Consider the following 16,863-nt stretch of genomic DNA (forward strand, 5'->3'; position numbering starts at 1 on the left):
AAAGTATGGCTGTTGCTGAGATGTTCGATATATTTTAGAGGTTATTATTTTTCAATATTTCATTAAAGTAGATGTTTTTTTCACTAATTGTTTCAAATTAAATATTTTCGAATTTTTTCACTTGTTTAACAATGACTACACAAATTGGAAGAATTTCAGAAAGAAATGACAAATGTCAAGAAACAAACGTACGATCAATATTTTACAAAAAGCCGATTAAAAAAAATAACTACAAACTAGAGGCCGATTATGATGATTCTCCCCAAGAAATTCGTAGACAAAAATTACTACAGCATCAAAAAGAGTGAGTATTATCCAGTACATCAATATAAATGTAATGTTTAATTCATGGTATATTGAAAAAATTTTTCTTGATTACTATAGAAGCAGAGATGCTTTTGTTAATGCTGCTAGAAAATTATTGGACGAAGCACTTTTATCACCCGATGAAAGCGATGAATCGATGGAGATTGACGTAAAAAGGCAGTATTCCAGAAGATATAGGCACTACGCTAATAAATTAATGATGTCTGAGTGGATGCTTGATGTACCTGAAGATTTTTTAGAAAAGTGGTCTATGGTTGCTTGTCCTCAGGGTAAACGAAATTTAATTGTCGCTTGTAAGGTACGAAACAAAAATTATTTTATGATATGAAGAATTATTGTAACTGTAAGAATTATCGAATTAATGACATTATTGTATATTATTTTAATAGGGAAGCACAAAAGCATTTAATAGACGAGGAGAAAGACTAGCAGAGTTTAATTCAGCACTTCCAGGAGGTAACTCCAATGAACATAATAGGAACTGTACTATTTTGGATTGTATATGGGTAGCAAAGCATCAAACCTACTATGTTTTAGACGTATTAACATGGTCTACACAACCATTGCTGAACTGTGATGTAAGATTTGGTTTTTATAAATTATAATTTAAATTATTTATAATAATAATCAATAATTTTAGGCAGAATTTCGACGATTTTGGTTGGATTCTAAATTGAAAGAGATAACGGAACTAAAGATGCGTGATCAAAATAAAAATAATTATCCATTCCTATCTTTACCAAACATTCGTTGTGATGAAAATTTGACTGATTTTTTGTTAGATTTACCATCAACTCCACCATTGGATGGTTTATTATTTTATCATAGAGAAGGTATATACATGCATGGAACAACTCCACTAGTCACTTGGTTGAAACCTTTCATGTTATCCGAAGTATTAGGGCTTTCATTGCCTTCAACACTAGATGATAAACCAGATGGATATGTTGATTATAGACATCATATTTTAGCACGAAAAAAAAACAAAAAGACAATGTCAAACTCCGTAAGTAAATTATCAATTATAACTTAATAATATAAGTGTACTCAATTATTAACTTATTGATTTATTTCAGATGGAAATAACGGAGTCAGAAGTTAAAGATGAATAACATCTTTGTGTATTTATGAATTAATTTAATTTTTTGAACCATATTTTGTATGTATATATATATATTAGAAATTTTAATAATTTATTATTTTATATTACTAAATTTTTTTTAAAATATTAATTGGAAATATTACTATTTCTAGATACATCACAATTCAATAAATGTAATAGTTCAGTTGCTTTTTCGTTAAAAAATAAGAGTACTTTATTTAGAACTTGTGATGTTGAAGCCTTCATCTGAAATAATATCATTGTATTAATATTCAGATAAATAACAAATGTTCAATAATAAATAACTTACCCTATTTTCGGCAATCGTTATATAAGGAAGACTAATTTTACATAATTTACTAAATCCTATTTGTAGACCTGCGTCCTGTAAAATCTGCTTGTGCAAAATTTGATAAAAACGATCAACGTGCGGTAAGGTGAAGTCATTTCCATTAAAACTATCATTCATATCATTCTCACATATTCTAAAAATAAAATTTAATTAGAATTGTATAGTGACAATAGCCATTGAATTCTTAAAATAAATTTCATTGTCGAATACATACGCCGTCCATAATTTAATAAGTACAGAAATTTCCCAAGAAAAACTAATATCATCAGATGAAGCTAGGCCGGGTATTTTATATTCAAATTTCATAAGTCCTTTCGTATCTTTTTCGTTATCATTAAAATTTAATATAATTGGAGCAAGCCACCTTAAATCCTCTTCTGTGGCTAGTAGTTGAATTATTACACAATCAAACATTCTTGCTAATGTCATATGAACTGCTCTAATCGCAGTTTTATTTCCTCGACATAACAATAGTGGTAATTTTACAGTATTTTCATTATCTAGTTCCACTAGTGATGATCCCCAAGATACTAAAATACCAGTATATAAACATTTTTGTGTTTCTTTTTCGATATTCTCTGCGAACACTTGGATCTAAAATAATAATTTAATTATGTTTAACAGGTTTTACTAAAATTGAATACTGTTTGATTAAATAAATATTGTAATAATAACTTTTATCGCTGGTGGATCTGTCGCATTTGGTCTTGGATCTATGTTTGCATCAACTTCAAACTTTACAGAATATTTCATGTCATCTTTAGGTAATAACGATGCTATCTCTTCTCTTAATTTTTTTCCATAGAGTTTGAGATGTCGTTCACTTTGATAATTGAATTGAAATAGTGGTGAGACTCCATGTATATCCCATGTTTGTTTTAAAAGTTCTGCAAAGTATTAAACCATATTAAGATTAATTGGTATACTATGACGAAAAATCAATTGAAAAATATCTCTACTAACCTTGAAGAGGATCTTTTGGGGGCTCATCATTATCACTAGCATCTTCAATAACAGGTAGAGGTTTGAAGCTAAAATGCTGTCTAATTTTTACAGTTGTTGGTGTTTTATTTGAAATCATTGTTGTTGGAGTTTCTAAACGTTGCTCTACACTCATTTTGAAATAAGCGTTTAGTTATTAATATCTAATATTCTATTATTTTATGAGGGAGTGATTAATTATCATGAATACATTTTATTTGAATCAGTATTAAACTGCTTTTGAAGACAAATCTTGTAAATTATATTAATATTTAAATGAAATTTAATTTAAAAAAGTTGAAAAAGACATTTAACTTGATTAGATTGATATTTAATTATAACTAATTACATAAAATAAGAAGAAACTTTGAAAAACACCACTTTTGAAATAAAACTGTAAACATTATTGCTGTTTTCAATAAACGACAGTATTGAAATGGCGGGCAAATATTTAAGCCTGATATTCTTATTTCCAAATGACGATTAGTCGGTTTCATTTTAAATCAGCTGACCGGTTGCTCATTTTACTCTATTCGTGTATTATATGTATACATATTGAGAAGAAAAAAACATTTTATTCATGAAAGTAAATAAATAATACAAAACAACAGAAAATATTTAAGCGACAACCAAGTGTAGGCAGATGTAAACAAGTGTGTGTTGACGATCGAACCATTGGATAACTGTTTACTACTAATGTTTGTGGCTATTGAATTAATGGCGTAAATGTGTGTGTAGTGTCTGTTTATATTGTCTCCCGCGCAAAAACATAGCGAAAATATATTTTGTCGATTTAAGGTTATCAAGCTAAAGGAATCAATTGGATATTTTGAATAAAGATAATTTTTTAACAATGGCTAGTATTCAAGTGACATTTTCAAGTAATGAAAAACCTGGAAAATTAAAAAAGTGGCGTGTTGCTGTCGGAACTATGATATCCGCGGGACGAGTATTATTTTTATATCATCCTGTAAATGCTAATAATGAGGAAGAGAAGGCGGAAAAAAAATTTCGCGCTACTCAGTTTGGAAAAATAACAGAAATATTAATTAAAGAAGGAGAAATTCTTCAACCTGGGTAATCATCAAATTTTTAAATTTTTATGTGAATCTTTTTAAATCCAAACGATTGTCAAACGTTTCTTTTATTACCATTAAGTTTACGCAAACTGACAACAAAGGAATGCATTATAACTGACGTAACTGTAATTAACATAAATGATTTAAATAGTTCAGAATCAATATAACTAATTAGTTTTACAGGCAAGTGGTACTTCATATGACAGGCTGTAAACATCCAACAGTAATGAAAGACTTGTGTGCAGAATGCGGTGCTGATTTACGTCAAGAAGATGGAAATACTAGTATTATCACAAAAGCAAGCGTTCCTATGATACACAGTATACCTGAACTTAAAGTATGTCCTGAATTAGCTGAAAAAATTGGCAAAGAAGATGAACAAAGATTATTAAAAGATAAAAAGTTGGCTCTTCTTGTTGATCTTGATCAAACTATTGTTCATACAACAAATGATAATGTTCCAGCAATTATGAAGGTTTATTAATAAACTATATAATTGAATGTTTCATTTAACAATAACGAACAATTTTGCATATATATTAAAATTATTTTTTAGGATGTGTTCCATTATCAACTTTATGGTCCAAATTCACCGTGGTATCATACAAGATTGCGGCCGGGTACTAGACGTTTTCTTGAAGAAATGAGTAAATTATACGAACTACATATTTGTACATTTGGAGCTAGAAATTACGCGCATACAGTAGCTGCTTTGTTAGATAAAGAAGGAAAATTGTTCTCTCATCGTATTCTTTCCAGAGACGAGTGTTTCAACCCAGCATCTAAAACTGCTAACTTGAAGTGAGTAGTTGAACTACCACCTCTCTTTGAATATTTTTTATTTATACATAAATTAATAATTTCTCAATAGAGCTTTATTTCCTTGTGGAGATGATCTGGTATGCATCATCGATGATCGAGAAGACGTTTGGCAAGGATGCGGAAATTTAGTACAAGTAAAACCTTATCATTTTTTCCGGCATACTGGTGATATTCATGCACCTCCTGGTCTTGAAAAACGTGATCCGGAAATATCGGAAACGGAAACTTCAACAACAATTGATCCAGTAAAACAAATAACTATCGTTGAAGAAGAAACAAGTAGCAATGAATATGGAATTACTACTACTGACAGCACAAAACAGGAAGATATTAAAGCAAATAATGATAATGATAATGAAAATGATAGTGAAAAAAACGTTCAAGTTAATTACAGTCAGACGGTACCAATTATAGAATCATCTGTTCCTATAGATGAAAATGTAACTGAAAATAACATTGAGAACACCGTCACAACGAGCGAATCATTAAAGACTGAAAAAACTCCATCGATAGAGGAAGAAAATAAATCAGAAGATAATAAAGATAATGTTAAAGATGTACCATTATCTGATAGTAATGATGATGCTCAGAAAAAAGAAGAAGTTGTTGAAGATAAAGATAATGATGATTATTTATTGTATTTGGAAGATATTTTACGAAGAATTCATACTGAATTTTACAAATGCTTTGATAATCAAGAACGTAAACCTTTAAAAGTCATTATTCCTCTGGTAAGAGCTCGCGTTCTCAAAGGATTATATCTTACATTTAGTGGGCTTATACCTACACATCAGAAATTGGAGCAAAGTCGCGCATATAAAGTTGCTAAAGCTTTTGGAGCTGAAGTCACACAGGTAATTAATGGTATGCAAATGATACGAGAAATCATGTGACTAAAATCATAATGAATATTTTAGGAAATAACAGAAAAAACTACACATTTAGTTGCCATTAAGCCAGGAACTGCAAAAGCAAATACTGCAAAAAAGAATCCAAATATCAAAATTGTAAATCCAGATTGGCTTTGGTCATGTGCAGAACGTTGGGAACATGTTGATGAGCGCTTATTCCCTCTAACATCAAAGGTATTTGTAATTCAGAACTTTTTGTTTTCAACTTTGCATCATAACTTAATAAAGGCACTCTAACTCATGAATTAACCATAAGAGTTTCTTTTGTTGAATAATTTTTAACGTATTTGACTATAGGCAAGAGGATCCAGAATTCCACCTCCCCATTGTAGTAGTCCAGATAGAATAGAAATAAAAGAAGATGAAATATCTAACGATTTTGCCAGTAGTATAAATCCACTCATGTCATTTTCTCCCGAAGAAATAGCCATTATGGATAAGGAAGTTGATGAAGACATGAGTGATGCTGAAATGGATGGCGATGGTGATCCTGAAAATCTAGTTAATGAAGAAGAGTTAGGCTCGTTCATTGAGAATAACAGTGATGATTCTTCAGATTCTAATGGTAATATATTCAGTTATTTCTTTTACTATACAAGTTTATTTGATCAGTTTTTATATTAATCCAAGTAATTTTTCAAAAAATTTAATAGATAATCTTTCTGGACCTACCGAGAAAAGACGGAAAGTTCAAGATGATGACGATGATAATAATTCATCAGAAGGAGAGAAAAAAGTACCTAAATGTATTGATGATGAATATTACGATGAGGATGATGCTGATGATGATGATGATGAGGATCCAGTTACACGATTCAGGAGAGGGGAATCACTTCCAGATGATCTAGATCTTGGTGAATACGCGTCACAAGATTCAGTAGAAATAGATGATCCTGTTGAAGAAGACGATGATCGTGAATGGAATGCCATGGGCGCAGCTTTAGAAAGAGAATTTTTATCAGATTAATGATAAAAGAGTTATTGAAATTTGTACTATTTTAAAATGCACGTGTTTTTTATAGCTGAGTTTGATATATTTCTCGTAGATTTTCTAATATGACAGTTATTACCTATTATCTTTAAAAAATAGTGTAAACACTAATTATTATAAGGTTGCATTGATGAATTTCAAATTTGATCAATGCAAGACTGAATCCATTGTATTATTAAATAACAACTGAACCATTTCGAGCGTTAATAAACTTTTTTAACAGTTGTAATTACTATTTAATATTTTTATTCAAAAGTCTAATATAAACTAATATCCATATGGTTGTGGATCATTAGGATCATCATAATATTTCACGTAAGTTTCTTTATCTGTAAAATCACGAATTCCTTCTAATCTTCCTCGTGGAGGTGCTTCAAAATAATTGAAAGATTTGTCATGCTTTCCAAGGAGTTCTTTCACCTTCTCAACTTCATCCCTATACGAAAAATTAACATTGTAATAAAATCAAAATAAACAAAGTTAAATTTTCTCAAATATCAAGTAAATACCTGTATTTGTTTAGATAGACTGGTTTGCCGGATATAGGGTCAATTGTATCTCCCAAAGGATAGATTATATCGACTACTCTATGAGTAATTAAACGTGTCATCTTTTCTGGTAATTGCTGAATTAAAACAGTATCTCCTGGTTTGCATTTTTTTTCGGGGTCATGAGCATAAACAAATTCAAACTCTTTGAAATACTAAAATTAAAAATGATTCATTTATAGGTTATAAAAATTAGATAATGTATATTTATATTTAATGTCATACCATTTTGAGAAAAGTATCCAGTTTTAATTGTGCTATTCTAACTCTGATTGCATTTTCTTTCTTACTGAGGTAACATAAACCGAGAAAATGTCTTAAAACTTGTTTCCCCTGTGAGGCAGCTTGTGTAGCCATAGCCATTTTCTCAAAATCTGACACGATCGTGGTGGAGGTTCACTGCAGTGTTTCATTTTTCAGTTGGCAAAATTGAAGAAGCTGCGCGGCTTGATAGACGCCGGCAATGCGCAACATGTATCACGTGATCGGCGAGAAACAAGTAGTTCTCACGTGTATGAAATGAAAAATAACATATTACATCTATTAGACCGGATATAATTTATATAGATTTAATAATATGATAATGGAATCGTTAACTATTTAACTCAATCATTCTCATAGCTCAAATTAATTTTTCCTTCTCAAATCAATAATGTTTTATGATAGTTTTATTGTTTACAAAAGTATCGATGCCGGTTGTAAATTTTAAACTCCGAAAGGTTTAATAAAGTAATTAGTGTTTGTTTAGTATTTAAATTTATACTTAAAAGTTTTAATTTTCCGTTAATTAGTATTTAAATGAGTTTTTTAGTTGTGGTATCGTGTGAATAAAAGTTTTATAACTCATAAAAGTGTTCATCTACATTCCTGTTTTTCTCTACTAAAGGTAAGATTATATTTCCTTTTAATCCAATTATTTTATCAACAACTATTGAATTGGTATTAATTATTATTATTATATTAAAATTGATGAATGAGGCTTTTATTAGCTAGTTGTTAGAAAGTTATGATGGTTAAATTAGTTCTCAAAACATGCTAATAAGCTCCAATATCCATCAAAGTTAACGATGATGAGCTTGGTAGCAATGTTTGAACAATAAAACATTATGACAGCTAGAAGAGATGAATTTTTTTTTAAATGATTGAATTTGTAGACATTCTAATTATTTGGTCCATCATTTGTCACAGTTAATCTAATGTAAATAGTCTATTTAGTATAGCAATGAGTTGGTAAGTTGTATATGATAGAGATAGTATTAAACCAGTATGATACTGGTCATGTCCATGAGATAGAAGTGAGAATGATGCGTCTGTTTCCATGACAACACTGACTCTGATAATCGAGGAAGTATGCTCTGCGCATTCTCTTCGTTTGGGACTCAAATGAGACTAGAGAGTAGACTAGCATACTGGTCCATCAAAGTCTAAGGGGACAAGGAAAAGTGAGATTCAGCCTCAGGCAAGTCAAGAGCAAGGCATTTCAAATGCTCGTTTCTCATCGTGTGATTTCAACCTACATTCTCTTGACAGCTCTTCATATCCCTTCAGCGGTTATTCATTACACTTCTTGATAGTAAAGTGACAGGGCTATTTTTTTACACTTCATCCATCAGTTTTTAAAACATTAATCCTTCTTTTTAACTATTTCTGGTTTGAGAGCACGTGACAAAGATAAAATTTTCTTATTGAAATGGGAATAAGTCGAGTATTTTTAATCTATCATCAGTTTTCTATTAAATTATAGTTGGAAGTATTTCTGATATTTTTTAGAAAACACTGAAACTTGGAGAATTTAGTATAATTAAATAGAAATACCTAAAATTCCTTCGAAAATTACTAGCGAAACTTGAACGTAACTTTCCATAATTTTCAAGTATTCATTGATGACTATATTATTATAAAATGATTATTTTTTTCATTAATTATTTTGTTTAATAATTTTTTATACAACTTCCACTTCTTTCATCGACTTTATAAAAGAAGCTTTTAAATTTTTTCATACAATGAAGCAGCTGCTGTTGACTGTAAATAAGTGAAAACAATTAATGAACTTCATTTAAAAATTTCAATCCCTACAGTTAATATACATCATAGCTATAAAATAATTGGTTAATATTAATAAAATTGTCAATAAATTGATAAAAACAATAGGAAGAAATATAATAGAGGTAGGATTGAGACAGAGTAATATAAATAAAGAATGGATTTATTGTCTTGATTGACATCAAGGGTCTCATGATGACCTGTGTTGTAACAAGCTCATTTGTCAAAGCTTCCAACAATCTCATTGTAAGATACAATATGCATTGTATATCTTAACCATATCACAGTCTATTCAGAGTGATACAAACATTATATTTTAATGAATGACTTTCAATTAGTACAATGAACAAATGGATTTATGTTTTTCGACCTCTGGAATTTTTTAACCATTGCATTTGACACCCGAGATAATTACTGACATACTGACAATGTTTTCCGTACAACAAAGTACATACAGATGAAAGTGTGTATAGGTAGTGCGCGTGACCGTGAGTTGGATATTAAAGAGAATCGTAGGTACTCTGGCTGGTGGTATAGCACTTTGGTAGGTGCGCAGAACTAAGGCTGCATGAGGGATGCTAGGGGTGCCAGCGTGTGTACGACTGTACTGTAAGGGGATGAAATGGGGTATTTTATGGACCAAGCGGTGAAGAGACGAAAAGAGGCAAAGGGTAATAGGCAAGGGTAGAATAGTGGTGGTAGTAGTGATGGTGGTGGTGGTGGTGAAGAAAGTGGTGGTAACAGCAGTAGTAGTGGTAGTTGGTAGTAGTCCTCCAAAGTCCAACAGTACTCGATGATTCAGTTGCCAAAGCCGACTCGAAGTCGACGTTGGTCCAGGACGCGACTACTTTGTTTATCCCAGCTGTTATTTTATCCACTTCGGTATATTCCAAAACACTTAAACTGTGTTCATCAAAACAATTCACGTGATTTTTTGCTTCAACTAAATGAAACCAATTTATGTTGATATTCTTTTTTTTCAGTGATTTTATCGCAACATTTTGGAGATTATATACTTTTGAATGAATCATTTCATCTAGCTGGAAAATCGTGTGGATCATAAATCTTTTATAATATTTCTGTTCTATAGCTTTTTTATTTTTTGGTTGATTATTATTTAAAATTCTGCTTTCATATCATCTAGTCACTTCTCAATATGTCAGTTTAATTTGTTTGTTTTTTGCTATTCTATCTGATCAACATAACACGTTTCTGTATTCATTCAAAATTAAGTTTACAATGATGTTTAATAGTTTAATTAAAATAAACATTTAACAGTTATCTGAGTAATATAAACTATACAAATTAAGATAAAGTGGTAATTTTGTGTAGTATATAAAAAAAATAGCTAAAATAAAAGTAGAAAAATGTACAGATAAAGATACCATAGGAATGCAAAAAATTAAAAAAATATATATAATGTAAAAAGTGGTGAATAATTATCATAGTTGTAAAGTTGTGGGCACTAGAGGTATTATTAATTAGTCATTATAACTGGAAAGTGGGTGTGAGGAGGCTGGTCAGTTCACAATCAGTGGAACGGAGAAACTACTCCAAAACGGTGGAAGTTAGTAGTGATGCCGTGATGGGGTGCGGCTCAAGCTCGTTCTTCCTGACCACAACCCTCGTGGGCGCACTTCTCTCGATCTTCTTGCTGCTCCAGACATCCGGCGCGACGCGTAAGTTCACTTACTACTTTCAACATCTGTAGTTCTATGTCACACCGATTGTTTACGTCTTCAAGTTTTTGGCATGACCACTTAGAACATTTAGGTTTACTGCCAAGTATTCCAACTAATTTCTCTCTGAGATATTAATCCCCCTTTCATATCATCAACAATACCTGTTTATTATTCATTGCTTATTAAATTAAAAACAGATCCAATTATCAAAATTGTTTGAGAATAATTTGTTGATGAATAGCATAAACATTGGTGATTGTTGAAAAAACTATAACACATCGTACGGTTGCTATTGACCTTTTGGAGATCAAAATGAATCAACTGATACACGATGTCCAATAAAAAGCAATAGTAGAAAAAAAAAGTCAATAATAGGTCATATAAGTCTTTCTTTTGATATTTAACTGGTATTGTGAAACATAAAATTAACTTAGTATCAACAATAATGATTAAAACCTAATTTTTATATTAAATAGCACATTTTATCTCCAACATCTCATCATGCTTGATAAATAAAATTATGCTGTGAAAATTCAGCATGAAAGTATATCAAAGATAATGATGTTTTATTAAAAAAGTAGAAGATGGAAAAATGTTTACTTGATACTTATCTGTTTTTATATTAATCCTGAGTTCAGCTTCAATAGCAAGAAACATTCATCCTTTCTAACTGAAATGGCCTTTCTTCCTAAAAGCTCTAAATGATTCGAATCATTAACATTTCAGTTTTTTCCAACTTTAAAAACAGATCTGTCTTTTGGAGCAGCAATTTTATTCAGTGATTAGCTTTGCTGAGACATTTCTAAAAAGAGCTTGATAATAATGTAGAATTACTTAATGATTTTAATCCATATGATTAAAAGCTAGTTCTAAAATAACTTTTTGATCATTTCTATCTGAAATTATCCTCAAGAGACCATGTTATTGATCATTGACAGATCTCTTGTGGGTAATAAATTAATAGCCAGTTTTTATTGTTCCTGATGTAACAAGTGTTATGTTTAATTAACATTGTCATTGCTAAACTACATTCAATAATGGCTAAAACAGTTATAATTCGATGTTCGTTAAATACTACATTCTATTTAACAGCAGCAAATTTATTCTAATCTAAAATCAGATAAGCTTCAAAGCTCTTTGGAATGAGATTGATGTTTGTAATACCTGCTTTTCTCTGATAAATGAGTGCATATATATATACATACAAGGGATTTATATATGTAATGATGCATATCGATAAGAGTAGTATCAAATGTAATGTTATAAGTCGTTGAAGAAACTCAAAATGGACTAGTGAAATGGAAGTATATAAATAGCCATTGGAGAAAAACGACAACATCACGTGTTATGGCTAGTTCTTTACTTGGTTTGTGAGAGCATTAGGGTGCACTGGTATATCTGAAAACGTTTCAGTAAATGTGTCCAAAGAACGTGGTAACTATATAATCGTTCTTGGTATAGCTGTGTGGCCAAAGAAACGACTACGGATTTTGCTCTCCTTTGTTATTAAAAAAAATCTCCGCCTATTCTGTTTCTTCTGTCTTTCGTCTTTTCATGCCAGGCAGTATTATCGCATCCCCAACTTTACTACTTACTTCTTTATATAAACTTGAAAAAGAGTATCCATTGTCATTATAACAATTATTATTTTTTTCTCTCCATTTTACTGGTGAATTTTATCTTCATTCTTCCTGTTCTTCTTCTCCTTCTTTTTTACCTTTTCATTCGAGCACATATGTGTGTACCTTTTTTTTCCTTTTTAATTTTATACCTTTATTTTCCTTCAATCCTTATGACTGTGTGTACATGGAGAAAAAGGTTTCTTGACTTCTTATAATAAGTCTCGTTTCACCTGTGTTCTTATCATGGCATGAAAAAGATTGATAATGCTTACAAAATGTCATGTAGAATTTTTCGTTATTGTTTTTTGTAGGTTTTCAATATATTGTAAGAAATATTCATCATTCAGATGAAAGTCAGTTTAATGGAGATATTTTTTTTATTGTTGGAATGATTGAATAATGGTAAAAAATTTTTAAATAGATATTTAACTCAATTAGTAATTGAAGAAAACAAAATATTTATTATGAAAATGAAAGTGAGAAGAATAATAATCAAAGGAAAATTTAAAAATGCTGTTAGACTTTGTTCAGTGATAGCTAAAACGGAATACAAAATCTAAACGGTGATGGTAATGGTATATAAGTGATAACTATAAAATGATGAAGCTAACAAGTTTATTGATTTATAAATTCAAGAGTTGTTTATATATAATTAACAAGTAGTATTTATGCCAATGTTCGCTTATCTCTCACCCAGTACCAGTTTATTCTTGCTCAGTGAATCTGAATAATATATGCTATATGTGAGTGAATGATATGTCATTCAAAAAGCCATTGGCTGAGAATTGTATGATTATCATCATTAGTCTGGAATTTATTATTCCATTTAATTACAGTATAATATAATGATAAAATTAGATATTTTCAATCACATTAATTTATTTTTTAAGATTCTTCAATATAATTAATTGGACCAATCATCAATACCAATGTTATCATTGATTTAAGCTTACTTATCACATCAAAGAATTGAAGTAGAAGCATTAAAGTTGATTGTTAAAGTTAGAATATTTTTGTTGTAATAGTGGTTAAAATTTCTTAAAAGAGATTTGCAGTTTTAAGAATTTGTGCTTTCAAATAATTTCTCATAAAACTTTAAGATATAGTATGTCTTTTCCATTTTATTGCCTTTGCTTTACGCGCAATCGACGCTGGAAACATCAGGTTGATACAATCCAATGACTTGGATGAGTTGGGATAAATGTGAAAACTTTGCTACGACATAAAGAAGAAAACAACAAGCCCATATTAAATACCAAATCGAATGGGTGTACCATATCTTCACTTTATGAAACAGTTGGATCATTTTATAGCTCATACTTAAATCTTACATCTGTTAATAAAAATTGCTATGAAACAATAATAAATTAAATATTTATGGCCTGACTAACAGGTTTACAATCATTTGGATCAGAAGTAAAGTCATACAGAGACATGAAATCAACTGGATACTAGATGTAGAACTTTTTTAGGTGATGAACATAAAGCTGGAACCATGATGGTATTGATAATCAATTAAAATTTTTATTATGAAAAGTTAAAGTTGAAAATGAATATATCAAGTTATTAATAAATTAACTTTCTATTACAGTCATCAATGATAATAAAGATGTTATCGTTTCCTCTAGAATAAAACTTTTAGATGTACAATTAAAAAATTAGGAATGACTTAGATATTCAGCTATTGGCTTGTTTACTCCATTCCACGATTTTAAGATTATTCATCTACTGTTTTATCATAAAATATTTCATGAGTCATTAAATGTTCTAATGTGTAGTAAAAGAATATCTCCAATCGTGACAACAGAATAAGAACTACCATTTGCTTAACTCTAAGAGATAATGTTCTTAGATTTCATCTTATATAATGATACTCAATTTTTTCTTTACGTCTCGACTTAAATGAGTAGATTAAAGCTGTCCATATTTTTCTATTCAATTCAATTCATTCAGCAAGCTTTGTTTAATATTTCAAGATTTAGTTCACATCTTTGAACATAATAAAATAAATAATACTGAGAAATTCAATTGATATAAGAAATGAGAATTTTTTATCCAACCATTTCCGTGGATGAATTGAATTGAGAACAGTATAATAGACATAACTGTAATGGTGGTTGGTGTAAGAATCAATGATCTGGATGGACTGGACACTATCGTTACATTTACAGCCGGATGAGTTCGTTAAATCGTCATGGGTAAGCAATGGTACTGTCTAGCTACATCAGTGTGAAGCTGATGTTGAACATGAGTTTCCGAACGCTTATCCAACTTGGTGTCTTTTGCTCTCTCTCATATTCTCTCTAGCTTCAGCTCTTTGTGTGATGCTAGTTGATTGTGTCTCTTCACTTTTATAACCAACTCCACGAAAGCACAAACCGTTTCAACTATTCTACGTCACGCGCTTCGAATTACCGTTTAATCGTCGAATGTTTCATGCTCGTATGCGTAATAGCGCCTGACCTATGATGTCCTGTACCTATGATGTGTACTGCAACGCGGTTGAACAATTGTGCGTTCACGTTCTCCGATATTGCATCCCGCAAACCAAATAATGGTCTCGGCCATTAGTTTACCTACATCATATGAATTACTTGGAGCTAGATTTTTTATATCATTTAAATTTATTTTTAAAAACACTTTAGCTATAGAAATAAATAATTGAATGTTTACTTTTATTCATTAGCTACTCTGAATGCTTAATATTTTATTAGGTTGGCTAAATTTCAACAGTAGCTATGCACGGAAACATTCAACACATTATATAAAATGATAAAATGGACATTGAAGAAATTTCATGAAGCATTCAAATACTAACCTTTAACATTTGTTTACTCGATCTTTTATTAATGAAATAATTTAATTAAAGTAGGCTTTTATAAAAATTTATTACTTAGTATAATAAGAGTAAATTAGTATTCATACATTGGTACAGTCGTTGGAATCAGACTTAGTTGGTGAACGATACTTGTTATTAGCAATAGAAACCATATGGTTACATAACAGGGTACAACTGTTAGTAAGTACGCTATAAATGCTTTCAAGTCGCGTGCAGAGTATGAAGTAAGTTTGTGTACTTTAGAGAGTAGACATAAAAATGCAGTAGTCTTTTAGCTGCAGCCGCCAATGAATTTACTCAACTAACTCAATTACGCTACACTTTGACATGGGCCAAGTTGAAGGGAAACCGTCTGCAACTTTATTTAGTTGCAAGAATGATGAGTATGAAAGATAAAGTAAGAGTCATTGAGAGAGAAAAAAGAAAACTTGATGAGGCTTCAACAAGACTTCAGCATGCTGCAGATGTGAGATTATTCCATTTACAAAATAACCAGCTTCTACTTGTTGATAATGTGATTTTTTCCATTTTTCTTTATCATCATTCTGTACTTAACTTTATTGAGTTTCAGTAAACATTGAAATTTAGAAAAAAACTAAGTAAATTACACTAACAGAATTTACTTGCTGCCTTTTATTTGAAATAAAATCAATAAATGATCAGCGGAATGCTGGAGGATAGACATTGAAGTGTTCAATGAAGTGAAAGCTGAAGAGTTCACAATGTCGACCGATTTGCGGTGAGCAATATTGTACAGTTAGGAAGGATTTGAGAGGGTGGTAGAGGATAAAAGGGGGTGCTAGAACCATAGAATGGTCATCAGGAACAGCGGAGAGAAAGAGCAAAAGAGAGGAGAGGAGAGAAAAAGATAGTTTAATAGCTATCCCAGTTTTCTGTTGCCCCTTCCTGACTGGTACTCCAAGTGATTTGCCGCAATTACGGATTTCTTTTCTTTTTTTTTTTTACTCGTCCCTAGTGGCTACTGCTGGCGACGGCTCTTATTTTTCTGTGGCGGTAAAAGAACAATGAAATTCTTGATAACGAGCTTTTTGAAAAATCCTCTTGTGCTTGGGTAAGAGGTATAGAAAAACCATCAGCGTGCAGACTACTTATTCCTTATCACCAGGCAATAGGAATTAAGGAGGCGCATAATTTTATTATCCTGCAATTTATTTATCTGGCAATTTTTTTTTCTTGATCAATAAATATCAGACCATGTCTTGGAGATTTTTGTTCTTCTTTAGGTTAACTATTATCTAAATAACTTAATCTACATTTGTTTTCCTTTTTTTGTTCCATAGCTTGGAAAATTTGATTGGTAGTCGAAAGTTAGTATCCTCAATGTCATTAGACACAAGAGTCTAGTAAGTAGTGGAAGGAAAGCAAGCAAGGGACAAGAGCACTTTCGGTATCTTCTTGGTAAAGTTGAACAGGGCTGATTAACTCATCGATCAATAACCAAGTGTTTACTCCTTAGGCGTCCAATCAATTACCAACTGATCCACATTGTGGTTACCACCCTTCCGTTTTCACTGTCGTCGTCTACGATGTTGATCCTTCCTGC

General features: G+C 30.8%; 5 protein-coding genes across 5 annotated transcripts in view; 3 read left to right on the forward strand and 2 right to left on the reverse strand.

The window, feature by feature from the left end:
- Nucleotides 1-50: 50 nt before the first annotated feature.
- On the forward strand, nt 51-1,757 carry Snup (snurportin-1). Its single transcript, XM_035078245.1, has 5 exons — nt 51-304; nt 385-625; nt 717-905; nt 968-1,333; nt 1,404-1,757. The coding sequence occupies exons 1-5, from the start codon at nt 132-134 to the stop codon at nt 1,437-1,439; spliced, it is 1,005 nt and encodes a 334-aa protein (XP_034934136.1). The 5' UTR covers nt 51-131; the 3' UTR covers nt 1,440-1,757.
- Nucleotides 1,484-3,155, reverse strand: LOC118063948 (centromere protein L-like). Its single transcript, XM_035078244.1, has 5 exons — nt 2,745-3,155; nt 2,457-2,668; nt 1,996-2,375; nt 1,740-1,914; nt 1,484-1,675 (listed from the first exon to the last, which is right to left on the reverse strand). Exons 1-5 carry the CDS (start codon nt 2,896-2,898, stop codon nt 1,556-1,558), a joined length of 1,041 nt encoding a protein of 346 aa, XP_034934135.1. The 5' UTR covers nt 2,899-3,155; the 3' UTR covers nt 1,484-1,555.
- Nucleotides 3,156-3,310: 155 nt separating this feature from the next.
- Fcp1 (RNA polymerase II subunit A C-terminal domain phosphatase Fcp1) lies at nt 3,311-6,785 on the forward strand. Its single transcript, XM_035078241.1, has 7 exons — nt 3,311-3,839; nt 4,025-4,316; nt 4,398-4,642; nt 4,713-5,517; nt 5,581-5,748; nt 5,872-6,139; nt 6,228-6,785. Exons 1-7 carry the CDS (start codon nt 3,616-3,618, stop codon nt 6,539-6,541), a joined length of 2,316 nt encoding a protein of 771 aa, XP_034934132.1. The 5' UTR covers nt 3,311-3,615; the 3' UTR covers nt 6,542-6,785.
- A 6-nt stretch (nt 6,786-6,791) lies between these two features.
- Nucleotides 6,792-7,532, reverse strand: mRpS17 (mitochondrial ribosomal protein S17). The gene is made up of 3 exons (XM_035078247.1): nt 7,339-7,532; nt 7,075-7,268; nt 6,792-7,001 (listed from the first exon to the last, which is right to left on the reverse strand). The coding sequence occupies exons 1-3, from the start codon at nt 7,474-7,476 to the stop codon at nt 6,833-6,835; spliced, it is 501 nt and encodes a 166-aa protein (XP_034934138.1). The 5' UTR covers nt 7,477-7,532; the 3' UTR covers nt 6,792-6,832.
- Nucleotides 7,533-9,922: 2,390 nt separating this feature from the next.
- Nucleotides 9,923-16,863, forward strand: part of tei (teiresias) — a 129,405-nt gene continuing 122,464 nt past the window's right edge. Inside the window, exons 1-2 of the mRNA XM_035078025.1 lie at nt 9,923-10,038; nt 10,435-10,835. Coding sequence (XP_034933916.1) covers nt 10,742-10,835 — 94 coding nt within the window. The 5' untranslated portion in view covers nt 9,923-10,038; nt 10,435-10,741. The remainder of the gene's footprint in view (nt 10,039-10,434; nt 10,836-16,863) is intronic.

Source organism: Chelonus insularis, unplaced genomic scaffold (genome assembly GCF_013357705.1).
Source record: "Chelonus insularis isolate UGA/USDA-ARS -01 unplaced genomic scaffold, ASM1335770v1 contig_150_pilon, whole genome shotgun sequence".
Classification (NCBI taxonomy): domain Eukaryota; kingdom Metazoa; phylum Arthropoda; class Insecta; order Hymenoptera; family Braconidae; genus Chelonus; species Chelonus insularis.